The 27,079-nt window shown below is 38.0% G+C and overlaps 1 protein-coding gene across 2 annotated transcripts in view; it reads right to left on the bottom strand.

The window, feature by feature from the left end:
- Positions 1-1,621: 1,621 nt before the first annotated feature.
- Positions 1,622-27,079, bottom strand: part of FREM2 (FRAS1 related extracellular matrix 2) — a 145,478-nt gene continuing 120,020 nt past the window's right edge. Inside the window, exons 16-24 of one of the 2 annotated variants that reach the window (XM_059903299.1) lie at positions 25,048-25,379; positions 16,846-17,038; positions 15,312-15,416; positions 13,670-13,797; positions 13,436-13,570; positions 12,557-12,683; positions 11,223-11,410; positions 10,495-10,641; positions 1,622-7,534 (exon numbers count right to left, since the gene is read on the bottom strand). In XM_059903299.1, coding sequence (XP_059759282.1) covers positions 7,022-7,534; positions 10,495-10,641; positions 11,223-11,410; positions 12,557-12,683; positions 13,436-13,570; positions 13,670-13,797; positions 15,312-15,416; positions 16,846-17,038; positions 25,048-25,379 — 1,868 coding nt within the window. In that variant the 3' untranslated portion in view covers positions 1,622-7,021. Of the gene's footprint in view, positions 7,535-10,494; positions 10,642-11,222; positions 11,411-12,556; positions 12,684-13,435; positions 13,571-13,669; positions 13,798-15,311; positions 15,417-16,845; positions 17,039-20,637; positions 20,708-25,047; positions 25,380-27,079 lie in introns of those variants that run through there. The other variant, XM_059903300.1, reaches the window with a different exon arrangement.

Raw genomic sequence — 27,079 nt, 5'->3', positions numbered from 1 at the left:
CAGGCTTTGTCCCACGCAGCTTGGAAATTTCCCTACCACACACACCTTCTTTTTCTCCTATGGTGAGGACTGACTGAGCCACACATTTCTGTTGCTGATCACAACATTTTTCCTAAAACATGACCATTTCTCCCCTGAGCCTTGGAAGTGCCGGAAGAGCTTTGACACAGGAGTTCTTTTCCCCCGACTCTGCCTTCTTTTGTGTATTTTGCCCCTTTGGGGGGATTTGTCTTCGACAGCTATAAGGGGCTGTCTTTGCATTTCCTTCTGGTGTTAAATTAAAATACTAATTAATAAATTATTAATTTAAAATTAATAAATTATTAATTTAAAATTAATCAAATGATATTAAAAATAAATCAAGTAATGATTGAGTTAGGTTAACTTTGCATAAAAGTGACTAGTCTCCTTGGCAGTAAAGACACCCAGCAATAGATCAGATCAGTTGATTCATCCTCACCAGTGTAGCTGGGCAGAGTTTCATAGCTTAGCAAGGTCTTGTCACACTGCTCCCTGGGACAAAATGTTAGTCACCTAAATATGTTGTTGCCTGTAACTCTACATTGCCCCTGCCTACAACAGGTAGGCAGACACTAAGACCCAGAGGAGCAGCAATATTTTACCACCTGCACTAAGGAGGTAGTGGGAGCACAGGTCCCAGGGTGAAAGCCTGCAGAACCTCAAGTCTCTAGAACCAGAATGGAAATAACTGCCACTCATTGCAGACTACGGGGATTCCGTGATTTTAGTGTGAATGAAAGTTATAAAATTCACCACTATAACTTGGCCATTTTAACACTTTTATATTTATATGGGCTTTATTTATATTCAACATGTGATATATTTTGAAGGAAAACAGGTGCAAGTGGTAGCAAGAATTATTTTAGACATGGATTTAAGACTGAATGGCTCCAAATTATTTGCATAATTGAATTCCCAGGGATAAACTTCAATATCCAGCAAATACGCAGTGCCCTAGTAAATAGATGAAAAAAAACTAGACCCTGAATGTTTTTGAAGAATTCCCATGGGAAAATCACAAAGGCTATTAAGTTCTGTGAATAATTCTATTACACACAGTTATGTCACTCAGTGGCTAGATAAATATAAATTTGCTGAGTGTTTTGGAGGGCGCTTGGTACAGAAGCAGGCACTTAAAATGATTATAAAACATACAATTCCTCGTCCAGGATAAAGTTGTTTTGTATAGACAAATGGGCTTAAAACATCTTGCCAAAAGCTTGAATTCCTGAGGCCACTGAGAAGGACTCTGCTTTGTACTTCTTTTTGTAATCTGCTTAATGTGGGCCCCTACAGAACTTTTCTCTTAGTCTTACCAGTAATTGCCTTTCTATATTTTAAGTGATTTTTATTATAATGGTCTTGATTTTTAATGTTAGTTTTTAAAGTTTACATTTCTCTTTTCTTTCTTCTTTTTTAAGGTACAACCCTGATATTTCCTATGTTACAGGGCCAAACATCAGAAAAAATAAATATCTGTAATAGAAATTCACTTAGAGTGTTTAAGGAATCATGTAATCAGTGTAGGCCACGTCTGGGTAGTAGTAAAAGTCTTGTGCATCTGATGATTATAATTTTAAATATCAATACTTCAACGCCGTTAACATTTTAACAATTTTTTTGCCATTTATTTCATTGCAAAGTATTCAGTCATCCAAAACAACTTCATCTATGTGATCTTTGACCTTTTATTCTTACTCAATTAAAATCTTACAGGGATTTTTTTTTTTTTTTACATCTTAAATGTCAATGTTGAACCTCCACTGAGAGAAAAGCAAGGCACAGATTGTCAGCACATTATTCAACATGATGTTTTTGATCTTTTGCAGGAAGTTCTTTTTTTTCCTTCATCTAAAAGCCTGAACATTTTCTAAAGAAGGGATACTGGGAAAACCCCGTGCTCACTTGCCAGCTTTCAGATGAAAGAGAATGCTAATGACTTAGTGAAAATGGTAATGGTTTCAAAACGAAAAGCGAAACATTACTGGAAGAACGACAAATCTCAGAGAGAGAAAAAAACAAAGCCCATGAAAGAAAGAAGAAAAGAAAAAGGAAGGAAGAAAGGAAGGAAAAAGGAAAGAAAACAAAGTAAAAGTAGGTGGTGTTGCTACAGCAGTTGTTTTTGATGTTGTTGTATTTGTTCTTTAGCAAAACACAATACTGAAAAAAATGCACACAAATATCAGGGGAAAGAAAATAAATGCACTTGAAAGATAGGGAAGAAAGCAAAACTGTTTAAAAGTCTGTAAAGTCAACATTCTCATTTTTCTCCCAATAAAATTAAAAGAGTATCACATTAGTCTATTTTGTTTTATCAACTTTATTTCTAAAGACAGAATCGGCTTTCTTTCCCTATTTAAAATGTTTCTGTGTAATCTTTCTAGTAAAAACTGTAGGAAAATACCATGCACTTCTGTTTTAAAATCTCTTATCAAAATAAAAATAACTACCAAAATCTCAAAGCATTATGTTCTTAACATCCAAGGATATGGAAACAAAGAGAAATAAACAGTGAGGGATATTTTGAACCTATGGAAGACATTTTCTAAGAACTCCTGTGTCATTACCATGTAATACTGGGATCAATTCTAGGAGAAAAATCTCAAGGAAACATATTAACCTTTGAATTAATGTCAAAGAAACTCCCACTATAGTCTGTTTTTACAAATGACAATTGTGTTGACCTTGAAAATCTTCATAATGGGCATTTTCGGGTAGAACTATGTTTTTTGGGTCATTCTTTTCTAGAAATGAGATGTTTGGCTGTTTTTTTATGCGTGTGTGTGTGTGTGTGTGTGTGTGTGTGTGTGTGATAGAGAGAGAGAGACAGACAGAATGAGAGAGAGAGAGAGAGATAACAGTAGTATTTATAGTTTCTGGCCAAATTATACATTTCTAAGCCTTGACAAGTTGGAATGTGGAATCTTTGAGTCCCATTCATTTGCCAAATGGTGAGTGAAGACACCTGTTTTCATCCTTTTATTATTGCTATCATGGCTAGAAAAAAAATGAAAGTTTCAAAGAACCATAATGTGCTTGTTTTCAAATTAAGAGTTATGTAAATTTCAAATTTGTAAACCATTTGCATCTTAAAAAAATTTTTTTTTTCCTAGTAAAGGACTAAGTTGGTTTTTAAGTTGATACTAAATAGATATTTTCAAAGCAGTAGCTGAAATCAAATTTCCAGCTTTTAAAATCTAAATGTCATTACATTTCACTCTGTTATTCTTACTCTAATACTTCTCAGTTGGGGGCTGCTTTACCCTTTAGCACTGATTTGTATGAGGAAAGGCTCTCTATGGGTTTTACACAGTTCTGTTTTCATTTTTAAAATTGACTTTGGAGTTGGTACCTTGGAAAATAATTAGAGGTAAGATGACTTGATAAAGAGGCTCTTTTTTTGCTTCCAGAGCTGAATCCCTTCACAAGAGTTGGTCCTCTTGTCACAAATGCTCTGCAGTAGTATGGCAGCAGAATTCCAGCCGACCTTTCCTCATATTGTTCACACATTGTGATGCTTGTGAAAGAGTGGACTTCAGGAGGTGCTGATGATGTTACAGAACTAGAAGAAGAGTCTAGGTGTTATATCCCATTCTTGGGATAAAGGGGGTCTGTCTTCCATCAAGAGGAAAAGAATATGCAGGGCCACCTACATCTCTGCAATGTACTTTCTCTGTGTGGGTTCGCAAAGGATGATTCCATTAAATTACTGATTTGAAATCTTTTGTATCAGAGCTGTGTTCAGAATGATCCATAACATGTGGGGTTCTTTAGATGGAGAAGAGTGGACTCCACTGCTGGTACTCTAGAGAGACTTTTAAATTATAGTTTACAGATGGGCCTGGTGTGTTCTTTGTCCAGGAGAGAAACTAATACAAATCCTGATCCCTTTAGTCCAGAGAAAGAGCCACATTTGATGGCAACCTGCTCGAGGGCAGGGAGAGTAGCTTGGTTTCCATGTAATCTCTCAAAGTGGCTAATCCTAGGGGAGCATTTGGTAAACATTAACTGAGGGAATTAACTGAAATAAATAAAACCATTGTTAAAACACACTTAGATGTTTTCATGTGTCATGGTTCATATACCAGGTGAGCCACTAAAGCTTAATATTGTTTTGTGTTTTGTGTTTACTATATAATGTCAACAAGACCTTGTTTTCATTGGAGTCAGAAGCTATGAGTATCTAAGGAGCTATTACTGCTTATATCCTGGCCTCTATGGAAGTTATTTTATGTATTTATTCTGATTGTACCAGAATAATTCTCTAAAAACAAAATATTGAAACTAAGGGTCTGTTTTATTGCACAACAAAGCATTGTGTCTGATTCTTTTTTCCACTAAAAAGAGTTTTTGATTAAATGTCTATTAAGTCACACATTAAGTACATAAATATTAAGAAAATGATGCAGAAATCCAAGTTTACACTCAAGAAAGCTACATCTGCTTATTTCCCACAGACTCTCTTTTTTCACTGGGAGGAAAGGAAGGAAGAAGAGAAGAGGGAGAGAAAGAGAGAAGGAGATGGGCAGAGAGGGAGAGATTTTTCTTTGTTAGGAAAGGATGTGTTCTGTATTATATAAGCACTCCAATTTATCCAAAGTCATCTCATTAGAACAACTCACTGTAGAGAGAAATTTCGTAAAAAACCAGCCTGGCCCAAAGGCTCAAAACAGACTTCTTGTAATGATGCTTCGTTGATAACATATTTAGTCACAGAGACCCCTAAGGCTGTATGACAGTCAGGCTCAGAAGCATCTTAACTACTAACGTAACATAAAGTCAACTGAGAGTACTTAGGTTCTAACAGTCTACACACACTGAATCCAATGCTAAGTAGTAAAAAGTCCACACACTATTTGAAGTTGCTTAAGTCACGCTCATTCCTATACAAGTTACAAGGTAGCCAAAGAAGTAGCTAAGCATCTACCAGAGGGCAAAGCAAAGGTAAAGGGGATCATTAAGAAAGTATTAATGTTTATTTGATAAGTGATCTCCTGGGTTATACAGTACTTTCTCTTTATATAAGTCCTTGGGGAGACCTTTGAGTTGTAGGTGACATTTGTATATTCCCCAATGGAAGGAGACTACGGTCTACTCTATCCTTTAAAAGACTTTGAATGTCAAGTGCAGAGCTGCCCCAAAGAAGAGAGGCAAGTATTGGATACATTTGGCCTCTCTCCCAGCACCAGTGTTGCTTCCTTTTTTCAATCAAGAGATGGTTGGTGCTCACAGACACCAAGGTGGAAATGCCTGTATGACCTGAGGAGAGGTTAGCCTTCTAAAAATCTCCATTACACCAGGATGTCCAGCTTGGCCAGGTTATAACTAGAAATGAAAGACGACCCCAGGCAGCCGTTGAGGGTTAGTCTTTAGGTCAGGTTCTTTCTCTCCTGACCTTATTTTCGTTTGAAATACATTTACTAGCTTTTGGAAGATTGGTCACTAAACTACTGACATTTTCCCTTTCCAATCGAAAATTCTGCTATTTGATGAAAGCACATTGCTTATAAAGACAATGAGAAGCTTGCCGAGCAAGCTCACTCAAGTTCCTTGGTTTTTAACACTGTAAGCGGTATTACAAGTTATATTTTTAGGTACTGAGATGGGCCACACTGCATCAGTTCACTGAACTGGAGATGCCAGAGTGAGGTTTTCTTCTTTGATCAAGGAAGAATATGATCGGGACGTCCCTGGTGGTCCAGTGGATAGGACTTTGCGCTTCCACTGCAGGGGGCACAGGTTCGATTCCTGGTGGGAGAACTAAGATCCCGCATGCTGCGTGGCATGGCCAAAAAAAAAAAAAAGAATATGATCAATGATGCTGGCCACCTCTAAGATCATCTCTGGAATGACGGTTGAAGGGATTCCCTTCGTTTGGACCAGGTGTCTATTAGAAAGCTAATAAAATGTCTTCTGGACAATTTGAGTTTTGGACCTTCCTGTGTGATGCTGGTGTGAGGGTTAAACTCATGTGTCATTGTTAAAATGTTCTTTTATTCTATAAAGTATAGGTAAGAGCCACTTTGGTTAAACATATTATATTAATAAATACCACTATCTCCCTTCACCATCAGAATGATATTTGTCCTGATCATTTATGGGTTCAATACTGCAAACATCTAGGCTCAGTTCTTAAAGAACATTGTCTTGTAAATGGTCAATCTAACTCTATGGCATTTCTTCATCATCAAAATGTCACCAACCCTCTCCAATGAGCACCAATACCGTATTATCATGCAAGAATTCTCTTTCTGACCAGGTACCGGAACAGAGCAGTCACTCTTCAACAATCTTCTCCAGACTTAACATATTCTTTGGTTTAATTTAAAATTAAATAAGCAAGTGAAACAAGAAGGGTCCGACGAAGATGAGAAACAATCCAAATTGAAGTGAGTGAATTACTGTCCCTCTGTCTTTCCTTCCACTCCCTCTCAAGTAGGAAAAAATGTGATTTGTGGGCTGAGCTACCCTCGGTCGTAATTCCATGCTGTCTTCGCCTATTAGAAAACTTGTCACAATAAACAGTGTATTCATCATTCTTCGAGACTACCAATTAAAACCTTTTTAGTAATAAACTGCTCTACAATGAATAAACAATGTGATAATTGCACCTTCAAGACATACGAATATAGCAACAATAGACTCCTTTTAAACTTCTGAAGGAGACTGTTAGCACCATTGAATAGGTTCATCTCTACTGCGTAGAGAAAATGCCTAAGATGAGAAGTACCTTCCTCACCATCCATCTACAGCCCTGTATACATCTGGATACATACTTGATGCCTTCTGGGCAAGAGGAAAGATGTGGTCTGTGGTCTGATTTTGTCCTTTGATGCCTGAACGAGTGGACAGAATGCAAATCAAAGTTCACTAGTACAGTCAGGTCCTCTGAGCAGCTTTGTCACAGAAGTCCCCAATTCTCTGCTGTTGACAGAAGCATTGGGTTTCTATTGTCTTTTCCTGCACACTTGAGGAAAAGGCTCAATTCCACCTGTGGCCATCAAACCTCTGAGCTGTCGCTGTGGTGGCCCCGCGGGGGCATCATGGGCTCGGCGCTGCCGGAGCCCTTGGAGGTGTCCTTCCTCCTGGCGCTCTTCTTGCCCTGGCGCATCATCACAGCGATGGCAGTGAGGCAGACAGCGAGGAGCCCCACCGCGACGCCTCCCACCACCATGACCAGGCTGACCTCAGAGGTGGGACGGTTGAGCTCCTGGGGGAGGACGCCGTCAGGAGTAACCCTCCCCTGGGGGATCTGCTTCCTGCTGCTGCGGTCAAGGGCGATGTGCTGGATGTTTGTTCCTCGGTTGTTTTCAGCCCCGATTTCCCACACCAGCGGGGCTGTGCTCCTGATTTCCCTCTTCTTCCGGCTCTTGGTAGTTGCCTGGGGCTTCCCTTTACTCACCAGAGAGTGGTATTGGTACTCCACGCTTCGTTTGCCAAGGCCTCGATTGGCGTTGTCTTTTGATCTTACTGTGTAGATGGTGTGTATGTACCATTCTCGACCCAGAGCGACCTAGAAAACACAACTCTATTCATTAGAAAATTAAAGCCTATGCCAACCTAAAAATTCACGACTCTTTGCAAGAGAAACTCATGGCAGAGATAGTAATCATTTAACTTAGTCTGCAGAATTCATATACTTAATATTTTTACACGTGTAGTATGCACAAGGCTTTGTGTAAAGCACTCTATAAAATATGCTGTGCAACTCTTAAGGGAGCACGTGGTGGTAAATATTTGGTAAGCTATGACTTGTCAGAGCTGCAAAGAACTCCGGATCACACAGTCTAACTTACTCATTTAAAAGATGAGCAAATGACACAGATATAGAGCATAAACTAGTGGTTACCAGTGGGAAGGGAGGGAGGGGCAATATAAGGGTAAGGGAGTGGGAGTACAAACTATTGGGTGTAAGGCTACAAGGATGTATTGTACAACATGGGGAATAGAACCAATATTTTGTAATAACTGTAAATGGAGTGTAACCTTTTAAAAATTGTATAAAAATTAAATAATAAAAAATGAGTAAATGAGAATACGTAGCAGTTAAGTGACTTGCCTAATGTCACTGAATTAGTTAGTATCAGAGGCAGGACAAGAGCTCAGACCTTCTGAACCTCAAGAGTCTTTTCCAGTATGTCTTGCTGTGTATTTTACACATAAGGCCATAGAAAAGGTCAGTTTTTCTGCTTTTCCAGGGTTTGTGAAAAGAAGGCATTTTCTGATGGCTCTTTGAAGCCTTCAGGATTTAGAAGAGGTCAAGTGCCTTCAGAGTTAACATTAAAAACAAAAACAAAAGAAAACAAATCATACTTTAACTTAACTTCCTGTTTGAAAAGATTCAGAAGAACAGACATGTTTTCTCAAGCAACCTTCTTTACGAGGAATAAAGATAACATATTTCTCCAGCCCATCCTGTTTGGACAATTTTCAGTAAACATCCTAAAAGATGCACTTGCTCCCCCAAGGATTCACAATGTGGACACATCTCTGAATTTGTCTTATTTGTCTGCTCAGTGTTATGGTCTCCTGGGTCTCTTTCTACCTTCTATCTTTAGGTTAGGACTTTCTATCTTCGTTTATAAAGTATTTAAGAATAGAGATTCCATTACTCAGCCATACAAAGAAATGAAATTGAGTTATCTGTAATGAGGTGGATGGACCTAGAGTCTGTCATACAGAGTGAAGTAAGTCAGAAAGAGAAAAATAAATACCGTATGCTAACACATATATATGGAATTTAAAAAAAAAAAATGGTTCTGAAGAACCTAGGGGCAGGACAGGAATAAAGACGCAGACGTAGAGAATGGACTTGAGGACATGGGGAGGGGGAAGGGTAAGCTGGGACGAAGTGAGAGAGTGGCATGAACTTATATTTACTACCAAATGTAAAATAGATAGCTAGTGGGAAGCAGCCGCATAGCACAGGGAGATCAGCTCGGTGCTTTGTGTCCACCTAGAGGGGTGGGATAAGGAGGGTGGGAGGGAGATGCAAGAGGTAGGAGATATGGGGACATGTGTATATGTATAGCTGATTCACTTTGTTATAAAGCAGCAACTAACACACCATTGTAAAGCAATCATACTCCAATAAAGATGTTAAAAAAAAAATGCAACCTGATTTAAAAAATAGGCAGAAGACCTGAGTAGACATTTTCCCAAAGAAGACATACAGATGGCCAAAAGGCACACGAAAAGATGCTCAACATCATTAATCATCAGAGAAATGCAAGTGAAAACCACAATAAGCTGTCACCTCTCACTGGTCAGAATAGCTATCATGAAAAAGAACACAAATAACAAGTGCTGTGAGGATTTGAAGAAAAGGGAACCATTGTATACTGTTGATGGGAATGTAAATTGGTGAAGCCACTGTGGAAAACAGTATAGAAGTTCCTCAAAAAACTAAAAATAGAACTACCATATGATCCAGCAATTCCACTCTTGGGTATATACCCAAAGAAAACAAACACATTTATTCTAGAAGATACATGCACCCCAATGTTCATAGCAGCACTATTAATAATAGCCAAGACATGGAAATAACCTAAGTGTCCATCAACAGATGAATGGGTAAAGAAGATGTGGTATATATATGTACAATGGAATACTACTCGTCCGGAAAAAGATTGAAATTTTGCCATTTGTAACAACATAGATGGACTTGGAGGGTATTATGCTCAGTAAAATAAGTCAGACAGAGAAAGACAAATACTGTATAATACCACTTATATGTGGAATCTAAAAAATAAAACAAACTAGTAAATATAAGAAAACAAACAGACTCATACAGATATAGAGAACAAACTAGTGGTTACCAGTGGGGAGAGGAAAGCAAGGGAGGGACAAGATAGGCGTAGGGGTTTAAGAGGTACAAACTACCATGTATAAAATAAGTAAGCTACAAGGCTATATTGTACAGCACAGGGAATATAGCCAATATTTTATAACAACTATAAATGGAGTATAACCTTTAAAATTGTGACACTATGTTGTACCCCTGAAACTTTATTCTATTTCAAAATAAATTTCTTTATATTAAAAAAAAAAAAAGAATAGAGATTCCTGGGCTGTGCACAATTGTTTCTCTGAGTTCAGCAGTTCACACAAGATCACTCTTATAAAGGTGGTCATAAAAAGTCAACCGAAAGGAGGTTTCGAACAATAAGAGCAGAGTTTCCAACCAACAGATTTAGATTTATATTCTGGACTGAATAAGGGTCTTCATTACACGTAGACTTAAGATAACATGAATACATTAATAAACATAATAGCTAACATTTATGGAATGATCACTATGAGCCCAGGATGGTCTGGTGTGGTTTACAGGCGTTATTTTACACAAAGTTCACATTAACTCTATGCAATATGACAATTACTGCCTTCTACATGGTAGACATCTGAGGTGCTCAGATGTTAAGTAACTTGCATGTGGTTACACACCTATTGTAAGTGACCTTGTTTTTGGCTCACCTGAAAGAGTGGTGTAGAGTCGACTTTAAATCCATCGGATCCAGGCTGATTCACTAACAAGATAGCTTCAGGGTCATCCACTGCCAGTTTGGCATTAAACAGGACATTTCCGAAACTGGTGGCTTGTGTCTCTGGCTGAGCTTTGTCCTTTAGGCAATAAGGAAAATGAGGATTGCTGTAGATAATGCCAACTTTTGCAAATGCAGAAAGTTTTCCTATTAGTTTTGTGCAAGTACCAATTACAGTAAGTCCCCTACATATGAACCTTCAAGTTGCGAACTTTCAAAGATGCAAACGTGCATTCGCGTGTCCAATCACGTAAATTAGTTCACGTCTCTGGGGTACATTGTCATATGCGTGCATCCTCTACAAGTGGTTGTGCTTTTGTGTACTTTACTGTACAGTACTGTATAGAGTACAGTAATACAGTATCTTTATTTCAAGCCCAGGATGTCCAGAAACAAGCGTAAAAACAGCAGTGATGTAGCTGCTACAGTATAGCTGATTGTGTAAGTTGGGTACCTACGCTAACTTTGCTGGACTTACGAACAAATTGGACTTACGAACGCGCTTTTGGAACAGAACTCATTCATATGTAGGGGACTTACTGTACCATAAAATGCCACCGTTTGGTTTCATTTAAAAAGATGCTATTGTTTTAAAACAGAAGACAGAAACAATTAGCTTTGAGTATCTACCCAGTTCATTGTTTGGGTCAAAGCACTTACGACAATTTTAAATCTATATAAGAGTGAAGGAGAGTCAGCCAAGCAACCGTATTCTGCGTTCTTTGGATTATACTTGGGAACGTAGCCGTCAGCTCCGGTGCACAGGAACACCTTCTCGATGCTGCAGTAAAAGGAATCACCTAGGTTCTGGACAGGATCCACCATGACCCGACCATAAATTGTATCGCCTGAAACAGAGACGTGGAAATGTTATTTCTATTAAGTGATAAGGTATGTCTATGTGACACTGCAAACAGTTTGTGACAAGAATGACACTAGAAAGCATTTCCTTCTCTTCCTAATCTGGCATCAAATGTCGAAGACCTTTTTGCGTTAGCTTCAGGATCCGGTCCACTCCCAGGCCTCAGATGAGACCACTTTGCAGACGACCACAAGTACTGGAGATTTATTGACCCTCACATGTTCAGCCAGTAGTGGGAATAACCTCAAGTCTTGGCCTATAATTTAACATTCATAACATCCCATTGTGGCTAAAGTCCAGTTTACATAAGTATATTAGTTGGCAAGATATAGGCAAATCATTATAGAATAACACTAAAAAAGAAAAATCAATAAAACGTTGAATTAGATTTATTTGATTTTTAAACATTTTTTAAATTAAAAAAAATTTTACTGAAATACAGTTGATTTACAATGTTGTGTTAATTTCTGCTGTACAGCAAAGTGACTCAATTATACATATATATATATTCTTTTTCATATTCTTTTCCATTATGGTTTATCACGGGATATTGAATATAGTTCCCTGTGCTATACAGTAGGACCTTGTTGTTTATCCATTCTGTATATACTAGTTTGCATCTGCTAATCCCAAACTCTTAATCCTTCCCTCCCCAAGCCCAGCTTTATTTGATTTTGAAAGAGGGTTTAAGGAAACTCCCTGGTATTTCATCGTCTCTTTCACAGCTACTACTGAACACCTACCATGTGTACTAGGTATTTTGCTAGGTTCTGGGAATGTCCCACTAAACAAGACAGGCACAACCCTTGCCCATGAACTATATGTTCTCATGTAGCTGCAGTATTGGTGTGTATGCAAATTGAAAAAAACATTCAAGGAAAAAAATCCAGACTTGTTTCAAAAGTCATTTAGATAAGGGAAATAGAGGTTAACCTCCCCAGAATAAAAACCATCCTGTAACATATATCCAATTTCAGTGACCCCTCCGTGCCAAAATGATAAAGATCCAGTTATAATCTCAAAACCATACAGGAGGTTATAATTGTCCCCCTCAAACACAATCCCAATAAAGTAAAGGACAACAGATATAATGGCAAACAGATGAGCAGGCCTCTCATTTGTAAAGTGATACCTTCTGCAAAGGCAACATCACTCTCCTGTCCAAATCCCATGGATCCATCAGACAGCCAGAGACTCTTCCTGGAGAGCAGGTACATTTGGGTGTTCAAGCTAAACTCAGCTGCCACTGGATCACTGACCTAAAACCAAGTGTAAAGGCCCTTTTATGTGTTGTTGATGGTTCTGGTGGTGCACAAACACCACCATATTTGCAGATACACACATGCATTGTACGCTGACATAAAGAATGGTAAACACTGCACTGAAATTTTCATGTCCAGCCAAACCAACTTCTTAGGCAATTGTAACACTGACTTTGTCCTTCTTAAGAAGACAAAACTGTCAAGGTTAAATCATTTTTCGAATGGGACTAACTAGCATTGCTTGAGCTCATGTCCACTGGTTTACTGGAATGTATAAGGGACTTGTAAACAGTGGAAGGCCAACATTTAGTAAGAGTTCTTGGGCAAAAGATGCCATCACGTTTCTTTTAATACATATTGGCAATTAGGTACTCTGAGGTGGCATGAACTACAGGATATTTATTCTCCTTGATGATCAAGAACAAGATGAAGAAGTACAGAACTCCGGGGAAAATTCTCAAATCTCCAAGGCAGCAAACTCCAGGAGGCGATCAGATCCCATAAGAAAAGAAATAACCCTTGCATACTCTTAACCCGTGGATTTTATATACCGAACCAGCAGCGGATAAAGGGCAATTCTTTCTTCTTTCCTTCCTCCCTTGTTCCCTTCCTGTCTGACTTCCTTTTTTTCTCAGCATGTAAGAATTGGAGCCATTGGGTGAGAAAAAAATTTTGTTTTACTGATAAAAGTAAACTATGACTTTAACAAAGTGGGCTCCTACATGGGAAAAGAATTCTATGAGACACACCTGTTGGAATCGGATGTCAAGGTCAAAAGTGATAGGCTCTCTGGGGTTGCAGGTGACCGGCAGGCGGTACTCCTGACGTGATGGAGCAGTGCACGGCAGCAGCTTTACGGTATAGGTCCCCGAGTAGTCACGCACCTTTAAGGAGCAGAGAGGACATTCGCGTTTTTCATTTAAAAAATCCGAGATGTAATCAAAGGCAGCAGCAAGGGAAAATTAAGAGCCTTAGTCACTTACTGCAAAGTCAGATACGAAGCTCCATTGCTGGGCTGGCTGGTTATAGGTTGGTTCACTCCTTATGAGACGCAGGGAAAACATCAGACCTGGGTGATCAACTGACATGATCATTGAGCTTGTGAAGGATGCTAGAAAAATGCCAAGAACAATAACGGTCTCATGGTTAAAAGAGTGCATAACAGTTTGGAGTTTTCAAAGTGCCTTATGGTACCTTATTTGCATTTATTCTTATAATAAGCCTGCCAAGTAGCAGGGTTGGTATAATAATCCCCATTTCGCAGTTAAAGAAACTGGGCTGAGAGTGATTGTGTGACTCTCCCGGGATCACACAGCTGGGATGTGTGCCTTCTGATTCCTAATGCGGTGCTTTTTCCACTCTGTAATTCTGTCAAAAGATAATTGTACAGAAATGCTCAAATCGTTCAGGGCTACTTTCTAGGGAGGCACAGCCGTTCAATAAAGGCTGATGTGAATGCACTCATTATGCACTAAAGCTATGAACAGAACCTCAGACTATTTGCATCCACAGAGCCAGGCACACCCAATTTATAAATGGAGTCTAATTTTAATTAGATTGCCTCAATCATATCTAAACAAAGATTCAGTTTAATAGAAAGGTAGACACGTGGAAGCGAAATGTAAAGGCCAGGAAATCCTCATTTTCCAGAACAGTCAATTACAATAAAGCAAAGTGATTCTTTTTGGTTCTGTATTTCAGAGCTCAGACTCACAAAAATACAGCAAACTGTCTTTCTCTTCCTGAATTTTCAGTCTTATTCTCTCCGTCCGACCCAGAAAAAAGAAGGACACAGAAGACAGTGCGTGAATTATTTCCCTCTTCCAATCTGACATGAGTTGGCACACCAGTAAAATGTGCAAACCAGTTTAGTAATGCGAAGTCAAATAAAAAATTATTTCTAATGAAATGAAATTTTTTAAAAAAGCTTAGACACGGGACGTTAGTGACTGCCACATTATTGATATTCACAGCACAATCCATCAAAGTAGTAAAATTACATAGCTAATACTTACGATAATTAGTTAACATGTCTGAAACCAGTGTAATAGTGAAGTGGCACTTCTGTCTCCTTTTTAAAGGTTTCTTACAGTACCTAGAAAAGAGCTGTGCTCGCTGAACAAATGACCTAAAATTCAAATTTTTGGACAATACATTTGAAGTAGAGAATGGGAATGTTGTGGCTATGCTCTCAATCTAAAGGAAAACTCTTAAAATTAACTCAGTAGAGTTTTCTTTTCTTTCTTTTCTTTTCTTTCTTTATTTTTTTGGCCACGCTGCGCGGCTTGCAGGACCTGAGTTGCCCGACCAGGGACTGAACCCAGGTCACGGCAGTGAAAGCGCGGAATCCTAACCACTAGGCCACCAGGGAACTCCAAGTAGAGTTTTCTTTTAAATTTACTTTAACCATTTGGTATTTTCTCTAAAATTCTACAGTGATGATTTTGTAGCTTATAAGACGTAGCTGAGCAATGATCAAGCCCTCATGTAGATATTTGTACATACATGATTCGTTTGAAAGTAAGGGCTTCAAAGCTCATAAGGAAGCATGCTGAAACGTGCAAATATGGAACAACTATATCCTTGTTGTGTGGGGAGCGGCTATTTAAGGCTAATGGGGCTTACCGGGATGTGACAGCACAAACAAGCCATGGAATTGAGCCTCTGTCTTGAAGTTCACGACCAAACGCCCCTCTTCACCGATGCGCATGCTAGTTGGGTAGAGAGAACCTATAATGGGATGGGACACAAGAGTGGGAATATTGGTGGCCAAGGACTCCTAATGTCTGGGGTTTCTTCCAAAACCAAATTCAGGTTCCTCTCATCTTTAAGCATTCTAGCCAAAGGGTATTACCAGAAAAATTCTGAGTGATCAGAGGGGCAGAAATATTCTTGTTTTGTTTTGTTTTCTAACAGGAAAAGCTGTCTAAAAGGCAGGCAGAATAGAATTAGGTCACATGAGTGAAGTCCATATGAAATATACAGAGTGATTACAATAGGCCAAGATATTTCTTAAAGGTTTAGTCTACAGAAATTAAGCTGTAAATTGAGAGACAGGATGAGCTGGTCAAATTTTGAAGATTTGGACATGTAGGTGGAAACAGGTTTGTGCTCTCCAGAGTAATTCCAAATGTTATAGGCTTAATGAAAACTCCAAAACTTTCCCAAGAAATTTAGCGAGTTGACCAAAGTTGGCTACAGATAGAAGAAGGAAACATGAGATCCTTATGTAAAGTTGAGAACCAAGAGATGGATCTGCATTAAGATTCACTTAATATACATTTCCTAAGGCAATATATGGAATTAAAACATTTGAAATGATCTAGAATGATTATTTAGGGTGATCATATTACCTTTCACATAGCTTTAAGGTAATTTTAATCTGTTTAAGACAACACACTTTGAGATGGCCTATCAACAGTATTTTCCCTCTGGCTCATAAGAAGTAATGATGGTTAGACATGCATGGAACCTGAACAGCAGTACGTGCCTGAAAAGAAACAGCACTAATTCTACTAATGGATTAATTAGCTTCATGCTTGTGGACTTTGAATTATGATTCTGACATCAAGACTGAAACAAAGTTATGCAGATGATTTTGGGGCCCAAATTGTAGTGGCTAAAGTATTATAGAATAATAGAATTCTAAAACTGAAAGAATATTAGAAGTCTAGTCTATCTTTCATAAGAAATTGACTGCCAAAGGTCAAGCAATATGTTTGAGATCACACAGTTAGCTATAGACCCAGAACTAGAATCCAGGACACAATTTATACTGGGCTTTAAAATGCATCTCCCATTTTCAGAAACAAAAATGTGTAACTTTTTCTCTTGGGTTCATTCCTTACTTTCAATTGGAACTTTCCCTATCCATTTTCTAAAATCTAGAGAGAGAGAGATTGTGTTGAGTAACACATGAATGATTAATCACCTTTAATGGACATTATATTTAACAGTTACGTATTATGCAAAATTTGATGCATTGATATAATTTAGTTAAAGAAGTTTTTCCATGACAGAAATGAAATTATTTTAAAATATTGACTATAAAAATAAAATACATCGAAAGGTGCTTCTATTATTTTTAGCTGCAGTAAAAATTTCTCTGAAGTCATTCAAATAGGTAAGAAAACTAGTTTTCCAATCTCTGTTAACTCACCTTGGAGTTCAGCTTCTGGGGGGCTGACAATTCCATCGGTCCACAAGATGGCAGTGTCATACACGAAAGTTAGACGAAGCTCCGACTTCAAGTCAAAATGCTGCCAGCCTCCTACCCCAACGGGGGAATGGAACACGTAGGAAACATACAGAGGGACTCGAAGAGTCACATAGGACTGCACTAGGTTTAGGACCTAAAACAATAAAATTATATCTATCAACACGATTCAGTGTTGCTGATTAAACCAGCTTAATTTTGTGCAAGCCATTTTCTCCTTTCACTTATCTAAAGGTTTTGAGTTAATCACTGAGAAAAGGAAATGACAGCATTTATAACACTACTGTCTCCTTCACTTAATTTTGGAGCAATTAAATAGTTGTCACTCTACTACTTTCCTTTGCAGCAAAGGAGAGGCAGCAGAAATCTTTAAGCTAAAGTACATTATTTTGAGCATACTAAAACAGTGCTTTGTTTTTGTAGCAGCTTTATTAAGATATAGTTCATATACCATGTAACTCACCTATTTCAAGCGGACAAATCAATGCTGTTTAATATATTCAGGGAGTTGTGCAACTTTCACCGCAATCACTTTTAGGACATTTTCATCACTTCCAAGAGAAATTCCATATCCATTAGCAGTCATCCCCTTATTCCATTCTCCCTCCTCAGTCCCTGGCAATCACTAGCCTACTTTCTGTCTCTAGGCATTTGCCTATTCTGAACATTTTATATAAATGGAATCACACAACATATGGTCTTTTGTGACAGGCTTCCTTCACTTAGCATAATGTTCTCAAGGTTCATCCATAGTGCAGCATGTTTCAATACTTTTATTACTGAATAGCATCCCACTGTACGCATATACCACATTTTATTTATCCATTCATCAGTTGATGAACATTTGGGTTATTTCCAGCTTTTGCCTATTATGAATAACAGTGCCGTAAGTTACTTTTAAATTATTATATAGAGGAAGAGGAAATAAAGCAGGAAAGACCTGGAAGCAAACATATTTAGTAGTGACATGCAACATTTAAGATTACATGTAATATTTAAGATGGCTCAAAAATAATTAGTTGAAGTGTCTTCTTACAATGTATACTTTCTTCTTTTGTATTTTGCAGGTGGATTGGGGTCATGGAGGATAAACTAATAATTATTTATTGAGCATCTACCACTTTTCAGACATAGTGTTAGGTTCACAAATAAAGCTACTCAATATTTTCATTCTTTCCCATAGTTATATTTATATGTATGTGTGGATGATTGAATGAATGGATAGAGAGATGAAGGATAGAAAGAGATAGAGAGGAAAGTTAAGACTCAAAGAAATAAAGCAAATTTCCCACAGAAATTTCCCACTTCCTTCTGGAGTAGCCCTGTCAATAATAGACCCCAGCCTTTGGCGCATGCTTTTTCTACTCTTTCACACTTTATCATATTCCAAACAAAGTTGAGGGTGGTCTTAAGATCACCTAACAAAGGTTATCATCCTTAATTCTCAGAATAGCTCTGCAGAATAGCAGGGAAAATACAACTATCTTCTTTTACACAAGAGGAAACGGGCTTAGGTCAGATCATACTGCTTACAAGTTTGAGTCAGGTTTTCTGATAGGTCTATTTCTCCTTCCACCCTGAGGTGGCAACAGGAATCATACATGTGAGTTACTGAATAATTTAAAACATGATAGCTCTTATTTATCATTTTGTCATGGGGTTAAAAGTAAACTCCTCAAATCACAAAATGACAACCTGAATCACCAACAAAAATATATCGAAAGAAAACCATCCACCAAGCAAATTATTTGATTCTCAGCTGTGTAGTAGCTAACACTCCTCATCATCTCCTAACGTGGCCAGCAGGAGAGGTGCCTTTGCATTGAAGTCCTTTGAGATAGCAGTTTCTAAGGGTAGCTATTCCTGCAGTCATTGAGAAATTGATCTTGAAGTGCAGTTTTAACACCCTGACGGTGTAACGGAGACTAATTGTCAATCCATATGCCACTGGTAATTAAGATGACTATTTCATCCTGTGATTTTAACAAACACTCATTAAAAAATAGGCTGTAGACATGGATTTCCAATTAAACTTTCTAGGTGCTAAAAATAATTTTGCCAACATTACATTCTATCCATCAGGTGTTACTGAGTGTACTATTTTGGAGAGAACTATTAACATTCACATCCTAGGAACAAGTTACTTGGCTCCCTGACTAATTCTTACTTGATTTCATTTGATTCTCCTGGTAACCTAGAGTTTGATCATTTCTGGACATGGAATCGGCATCTTACTGCATTTTCTTGTTCACCACAGCCAGGTCTTTTAGTCTGCTTAGAATCTCTGTCTAAAGGAATTGGAGCCTAAATGGGACTAGGTAGATCACCCAGGTCACTTACCTGTTCGTTCCTGTAAAATTGAAGAACACAGTGCAATCAATCTAACCTCTACAGCGGTCCCCAACCTTTTTGGCACCATGGACCGGTTTCATGGAAGCCAGTTTTTCCTCGGAAGGGGGGGGGGGGCGAGGGGGGATGGTTCCGGTGGTAATGCGAGCGATGGGGAACGATGGGGAGAAGCAGATGAAGCTTTGCTCGCTAGCCCCGCCGCTCACCTCCTGCTGTGTGGTCCGGTTCCTAATGGTACCGGTCCGCGGCCCGGGGGGTGGGGGACCCCTGCTTTAGATGCCATCTTAATGAACCCTTAATTTTCTTTCAGCCTATTCCACAGGACTTTTAAAAGTATTTGTTTATACTGAAAGAAATGTATGTTAAATCTGGTATGCTGCTCTTAAAGAAACTGTGACATCATGAGTGAATTTACACGTCCTTACTGATTTGTTTCTTCAACAAAGGCAAACAATAGTTTAAATTCCATATTTAAAGGGAAAGTGCAAAGTGCAAATGACCTGTGAAAGGTACCATACTGACATAAATTTCTACCACTACTAGTAAGTGACTAATGATGGGCAGCAGGTTTATATTTGGGGAGATATTGCCTGTTGAAGGGACAAGAGAAAGTCTGCTGATCTGTGTCAGATGGTAGAAGTAAATCTGGATTAGTTTTTATTAGTTACATACCTATATTGCTTACTTCTTTAAGAATTTTTAAATATCTATAAGATAATATGTAAATTGAATAGCTTCAGCTACAAGTCCAAAATAAGTGAAGAATTAAAACTACTTGCAATTTGGGCTTCCCTGGTGGTGCAGTGGTTAAGAAACTGCCTGCCAATGCAGGGGACAAGGGTTCAAGCCCTCGTCTGGGAAGTTCCCACACGCCGCGGAGCAACGAAGCCCGTGCGCCACAACTACTGAGCCTGCACTCTAGAGCCCGCGAGCCACAACTACAGACGCCCGCGTGCCTAGAGCCCGTGCTCCACAACAAGAGAAGCCACTGCAATGAGAAGCCCACGCACCGCAACGAAGAGTAGCTCCCGCTCGCCGCAACTAGAGAAAGCATGCACGCAGCAAGGAATAGCCAAAGCAGCCAAAAATAAATAAATAAAATAAATAAATAAATTTTAAAACATCATATTAAAAACCTATTAAGAAAAAGCAGTATACAAAATGGTATGGATAATATTATGCTGTTACTATTAAAAATGTGTATGTATATTGAAAAGAGACTAGAAAATATGTCTGTGTACAGTGACAGCGGGATAATGAGTGAATTCTTTTTTATAATTTTTTAGTTTCCCAGCTTTCCATGGTAATATCTTTATTTTCATTAACCAAAAAACCTACACCATTAAAAATATTAATTGTTAAATTTGACAAAATAGGAAGCAACATACTTCATGAAAGTTATACATTTTGGATTCTTCTTGCCATTTCTTGCAGAATGATTTAGAGTGGCTTACATCTTAAAAAAAAAAAAAAAGAGTAAATCAGTGTACTAAGTAGAAAATAATGGAATGGAAAGAGATGACTTCTAAAGTATACTCTAGCCCCAAAGGTCTATGTTTCTAAATCAAACAAACACATAGTTTTTTTAAAAAAAGGAAAATTATTCCACTAACCAAGGAACTAAGAAAAAATATGTATACTTTCCCAAAATCATGCTATGTCTTCTCATGAGTAAATTACAATTTCATATGATTGGAATTGAATTTTTGTAACTTAGTCATGGTCCTTGAATGATGTTATCAGTTGCTGTTTACCTAACAAGATGAGAGTTAAGATTCTGACTTTTTAACATCAATAGTCAGGCTGATGAAAGGTGAAATGAACTGAAGTTCTTTAGTTTTAAGAGAAGTTGTTTTCAAGAGAAAAATCACCAAAAATATCCAAGAGTTTAAAAACTTAGTTTAACATTAATAACTATTTTGCATCACAAGTGTTTTTCATTGTGTACCCAATTTAAAATTTTATTTATAAAACACAGGTCACACAAAAAGGTGGAGCAGAATAATTTATTTTATTTATCTCTATTTTTCTTTTCCTGCTATATCTGTTTTTACATTTTAGAAACTATCTATTAGGAGGGATTTTAGTGGTGAATATCATTAGAGAAATTCCAAGTTTCTTTTTCTTGGCAAGTAAAATTGTTAACTTTTATAAGAGCAAGTATTCGACTCCTGTAACTCGACTTGGAAGGAGTTTAAGGTCTGCGTCTGGTGTCCTCACCGGGTACCCATTTGGTCCCTGGCACAGAGTAGGTGTTCATTGATTATTTCTTTAATGAATGAATGGGCAATGAACAAGATGGAAAAAGCAGAACTGGTCTTAATATCAGCTAAAGCTAGTTGTAGTCAAACTGCATAAAACTTAATAAAACTTCATTTATTAACTTCATTTATCTGCTGTTAACAGATAACTATCTTGGATATTTCAGGTGATCCCTTCAGTTTGGTAACTCTCTGTTATAAGTGAAATAATTTGAATATGGGAGGTTAGAGAAGGCAGAAATCTTTAAGAGTGTGTTAGAAACCTCTTTTTAATCACAAAATAAAATGCAGGGACCTGGCAATATTTCCAGGCAGTAGCTTTAGCTACTAAGAACACTAAAGATAAAAATCGGTTTGTCATCATGTTGTTCCTGGCAGAAGCAATTACCAGTTAGTAAAATCTGTTTGCATAGTGATTACCTTGATCTAAGGTGGCAAGTCTAGAAAAGGACCAGAAGAGGGAAAGACACATCTATTAGCTGCTTGGCCAGGGCGGTATGGAATTGGCAGAGGACAAATAGACCTGGGGTTATTTCTGTTCTTGTACAAAGAACAGAGGAAAAAGTTTATTTGCCTTTCTTGCAATTTCATCCGTGACCATAACCATTCCTCACATTCGCCCAATTAAATGACATTTAATTCACTCAATTAAATGTCCAGATAAGTATCGTGATGTGGTTAAGAGCATAGGCTTACAAACGAATTGAATTGGGACACGTTATTTGAATTCTCTTTGCTTCAGCATCTCCAAAAATGGAGACAAAATTCATATTTGTCTCAGTGTTGTTGTGAGGACATAATTAGTGGAAATATGTAAAGTACTTACACACGATGACAGGCATATAGTAAATATTAAATAAATGTTAGCTATTACTATTAGTAGTAGTAGTAATATTATTAGATATTTTCTCTTCTCTAGAACTTAAACTTGTGAGGAAAATTAAGAAAATCTCTCAAAGAGTTATATTTCCTTTACTTTAATATGTATTTTCTTCTCCCTCACCTACATTTAAATAATGTATGTGTCAGGGGAGGTGAGGATATAGGAGAATATCTCAATAACTAGAGAAGTAGAAGTTCAAACCTAAGAAAGTAGGGGAAAACGAGATGGCCATCTCTGAGCTTCACTCTAAGAGTGAGCAACATGCTTTATTAGATGGCATTGCAATTCCATTTACACTGAGGCTTTAAGAATTTTGTCACAAGAACCTGAAATTTCAATGATTTACACTGAATCTGGTCACCTCTGTTATGTTGATCATCATGCTTATGTTACTACATTTATTTTCAACAATGCAAAAGCGGAAAAATCCTTTCAGAAGAAACTCATACAACCAGCTGGCCATCTTACTCCTCAAGGTAACACAAGCCAGTTGGGAACTGGATGTTTCAATAACTCTTACATTGCACTCTCTCTTCTCCCTAAGTAGAAAGTAACACAAAGCGTTCAGGCAGGTAAAACTTCACTGAACCCGGCAGTTGCCAGTTTTCACCTAGTGGAGGAGAACGGTCGATAGCTCAACTACAGAAGCAGGGTAATAACTTCTCTAGTTAGCAGTTGTAATGGGAAAAAAACCCCTGAACTTAATTAAATAGAGGAACAGTGATTTTAAAACTCCAGCGAAGTAAAATTAATTTAGCTGAGCACTTTATAGTGAGGATTGGCTGGAGAGATGGATTTGCATTCAAAATGCCCTTGATACACCAGAAAAGTGGGCAGATACAGGCTTAAGTAGGATAAGTGCAGGGTTTTCACTAGGGAAGTCTGTCTGGGTTGCATGTATGAAAGACAGAAAATTACTGCCATTTGCAGAGAAGATAGAAAACATTCTTGAAGCTAAAAAGTGACCACAGACTAGACGAGACCCACAGAGAAGCTTCATGGTATGAAGTGCTTTTTAACAAAGAAGACCCAGAACTACAATAATAATAATAATAATAATCCTATTACTATGTCCCATTTTGCTTACGCCAATAGAGCCTGTGACTTCAGCAAGATCCTGAGAGAAGAGCATCCAGAAAGAAAACAGGAATGATTTAATAATGGATTGAAAACAGGCTCTGGGAGGAACGGCCAAAGGAATGGAGATATTTGACCTATAAAGGAAGAGGCTGAAGCAGATGTGTTAATATGAGTCTTTATTCTGGGAATAGGACCTTTTTTCTTTCACGTTTCTTCCAGGTGGCAAAGACAGGGTGGGAAAGAGGGAATTGAAGAGGTAACACTTATGAGGGTTTAAGTAACCTGCCCAAGAAGACATAGCTAGAGAATGTCAGAGCCAAATATAAGTCCACATTTGCTTGATTCCAATATGCAGGCTCTTTCCACTGTTCTACACTGTCTTCCTGTTGGTGTTTTTGCTTGGGATTTTTAGTAATTCATGCAAGTTTCTGGATATTTTGTTGCTTTTAAAGGAGATAGAGACAAAAGTCTCACTACCTTGGAGCCCAACAGTTCCCAGAATAATATGTGGCCATTAGACATCAACACCAGCAGAATGGGTCAAGATTCACAGCTTTGCTCTGGACTTAAACTGATAGTTACTGTCTACTTTTCTCTTGTTACTACTTGCTTTATAGTTTAACATCACAGGAATATAGCACAGAAAAAAAAAAAAGTCCAGCCTCATCTCAGCTAAATCGTGAAAGACAAGACATCTTCTGGGTACCATTCAACGTCTTAATGTATAAGCCTACGTAAATAAGCTCTTTGTTTTGGTCCAGTTGGACACAGCATGGCTTTTAATTCAAAAACTCATCACAAATCTAAGCTACACCCTACATATTTTAGATTCTCTGTTATAACTGCTAATGGAGACCTTGCTTCACCATCATTTTAACAACAATGATGATGGTGGTGATGGGGGGGGGATTGTGTGTGTGTGTGTGTGTGTGTGTGTATTTTATATGTAAATGTCTGCCTGTGTAGTATGAAGAGGAATCAATAATTGTAGAGTAGAAATAACAGTAAGCTTTAAATGAAAATACTTTTGACTATGTTAGTGATGGAGAAATGAACCAGATAGGGAGGAAATGGGAAGAAAACAAGAAAGAAAAAGGAGAAATGGGAGTAGAAGGAGAGAAAGATAGAAGGCGGGGAAAGAAGAAAGAGAGTAAGGAGGGAGAAAAACTAGACTGACCCTGAGGACCCTCATTTGAGGTGGTTCATGATGCATCATAGACATCTGTACATAACACAAGAAATGAAGATGTATACTTCGAAGAGAAATTCGTATTTGGAGTTTTCTAATATCAGAGTAGATTTGGAGCTTACAGCATAACTATATGGTGTCCTTTCAATACAAAGATAATGTTACTGACCCATTGCTAAAAAATACGTAGATTTTGACACATTGTTCTGGAAATAGACATGGATTTCCATACCACTCATGCCAATTACCTGCTCTTTCTTGTGCCTAATAACCTACATCACCAGGATGGAAGACTGGGGCTGAGATTTATTCCAAGTCTACGTAACTGAACAAAAGCAACTGGTTTGTCCAGTGACCAAAGCTCAGATGTTAAAAATCCATACCTGTCCATCGGTTCCAATGGTGCCTCCACAGTCCGTGAGCAGCTCTGACATGTCATAGTAGCTAACAAACTCCCATAAGCAGGCTTCCAGGTTCAGATTTCGGTAGAAGCGTAAGGTATTGGAACCCCTGATAGATGGGCTGTACTGGTAAGGATACGTCTCTCCAATTATTTCTGGATTTTTGGTAGCATCAGTCAAGAACCCGTGGTGGGTCTTTACTTCAGTATAATCCAGGAGGTTGGAGCATTTGTGGTTTCCAACTCGTGTGCCATCAGGGCTGAGGGTGAGCTCAAAGTTGGAGAGTTCCTTGGTGGAGATCACAGGGAGCATGCCTACAAATAATTTTTGCAATCACTCTTACCATTTTTACCAACAGCAAAGGGCTTTGAACACTTCATAATCTCTTTATCTCTTGAGAAGACAAGTGTTATAAAATACTGCAGAGCAGTGATTATAGAAGTGGTATCTTAGGACTCCGGAGGATCCCGAGAATATTTCAGGAGATCTATAACATTAAAGCTATTTTCACGACTCTAAGGTATTATTTGACTTTTCCACGCTTATTTTCTCAGTAGTGTACAGTGGAGTTTTTCAGAGGCTAAAATAAATCATATATTGCAATAATTTGAACGCAGAAGCAGACATAAGAATCCAGCTGTCTTTTATTAAGCCAGACACTAAAGATATTTTCAAAAATGTGAAACTATGCCACTCTTTTGTTTTGCTTTATAAATTGTAGTTCTTTTTCTTAAAAGTATGTTTTTCGTGTTAACATGTAATAGATTCATTCTTATTTTAAAATTAATGAATAAATACATATTTAACAATTCCTCAATTTTAAATCCAGTAAATATTTATAGCTATAACCCACAAAACAAAAAGTCTTTGTGGCCATAAATAATTTTGAGGGTGTCCTCAGACCAAAAAGTTTGAAAACTACCACTATACAGTATAGGCTAAGAATTGGCAAACTTCTTCTGTAAAGAGCCAAATTGTAAATATTTTAGGATTTGTGGGCCACAAGGTCTCTGTTGCAACTGCTCAAAGCTGCCATTGCAGAGCCAGAGCTGCCAGAGATGATTTGTAAAGGAATTCACATAACTGTGTGCAAGAAGACTTTATCACGGCCAATGGATTAGAATTTTATGTAATTTTCATGTGTCATGAAACATTCTACTTTCAAAGAAGAAGAATAATGTTTGGTTTCTTCCAAACATTAAAAAATGTGGAAACCATGTTTAGCTTGCAGACCATACAGAAACAGATAGCAGGCTAGATCCAGTCCATGGGACACAGTTGGTTGAGCTCTGGCATAAGCAATGCAGCAAAAAGGACTCTGAAAGAGGTCTTCTCTTGGCACCTTTTCCACCTCTCCCTCTTAGATTCTCTGGCCCCGCAAAAGAACTGGTCAGCTTCTGCAGAGCTACGGCTATCGAATGTTTCAGAAAATGCTAAGTCAAGCTCTAGGAGAAGCACGAGGGACCAATCTTTCTATTAGGAAGAACTATTATAGGTCTGCCCTTCCCTGATGGTCCCTTCTGCCCTCTGCATATCTGAATCACACCTCCCATATGGGTCTAAAGGTAGGGTGGTCAAACATGGACCCAACATTACACTGTAAAGTAAGGAGGTGCAGATTCTTGTCCTCCTATGCCCACAGGCATAAACTTGGGTTTGTAATGAGCAGACAAAGCAGAATTATATCCTTTCCATAAGGCAGGTAAATTCTACCTTGTAGCTCCTAATATTGCCTAATGCTTCCTCTCCTTTAGGTACTTAAAATATAACTAACATACTAAGTAATAAAATTAACATTAATATACTTCAGGAATAAAGCGAATTAAGAGGAATAGAACTTGAAAATGTCTTCTGTACCCGAGGAAATGTTCATAAAATGTGGATAAAGTTACTGACTCAGAAATTCTGGCCACACTTCCCTATCCAGAGAAAATGGACACAAAATTTAACATTGTTAATTGCATTTTTTTTTTTTTTTTACCTTATTTTAACGCCTAGGAAATGTCTTAGTTGT

Source organism: Balaenoptera ricei, chromosome 18, assembly GCF_028023285.1.
Source record: "Balaenoptera ricei isolate mBalRic1 chromosome 18, mBalRic1.hap2, whole genome shotgun sequence".
Lineage (NCBI taxonomy): Eukaryota > Metazoa > Chordata > Mammalia > Artiodactyla > Balaenopteridae > Balaenoptera > Balaenoptera ricei.
The sequence above is the reverse complement of the archived record's forward strand: the minus strand, read 5'-3'. Positions and strand labels throughout refer to the sequence as shown.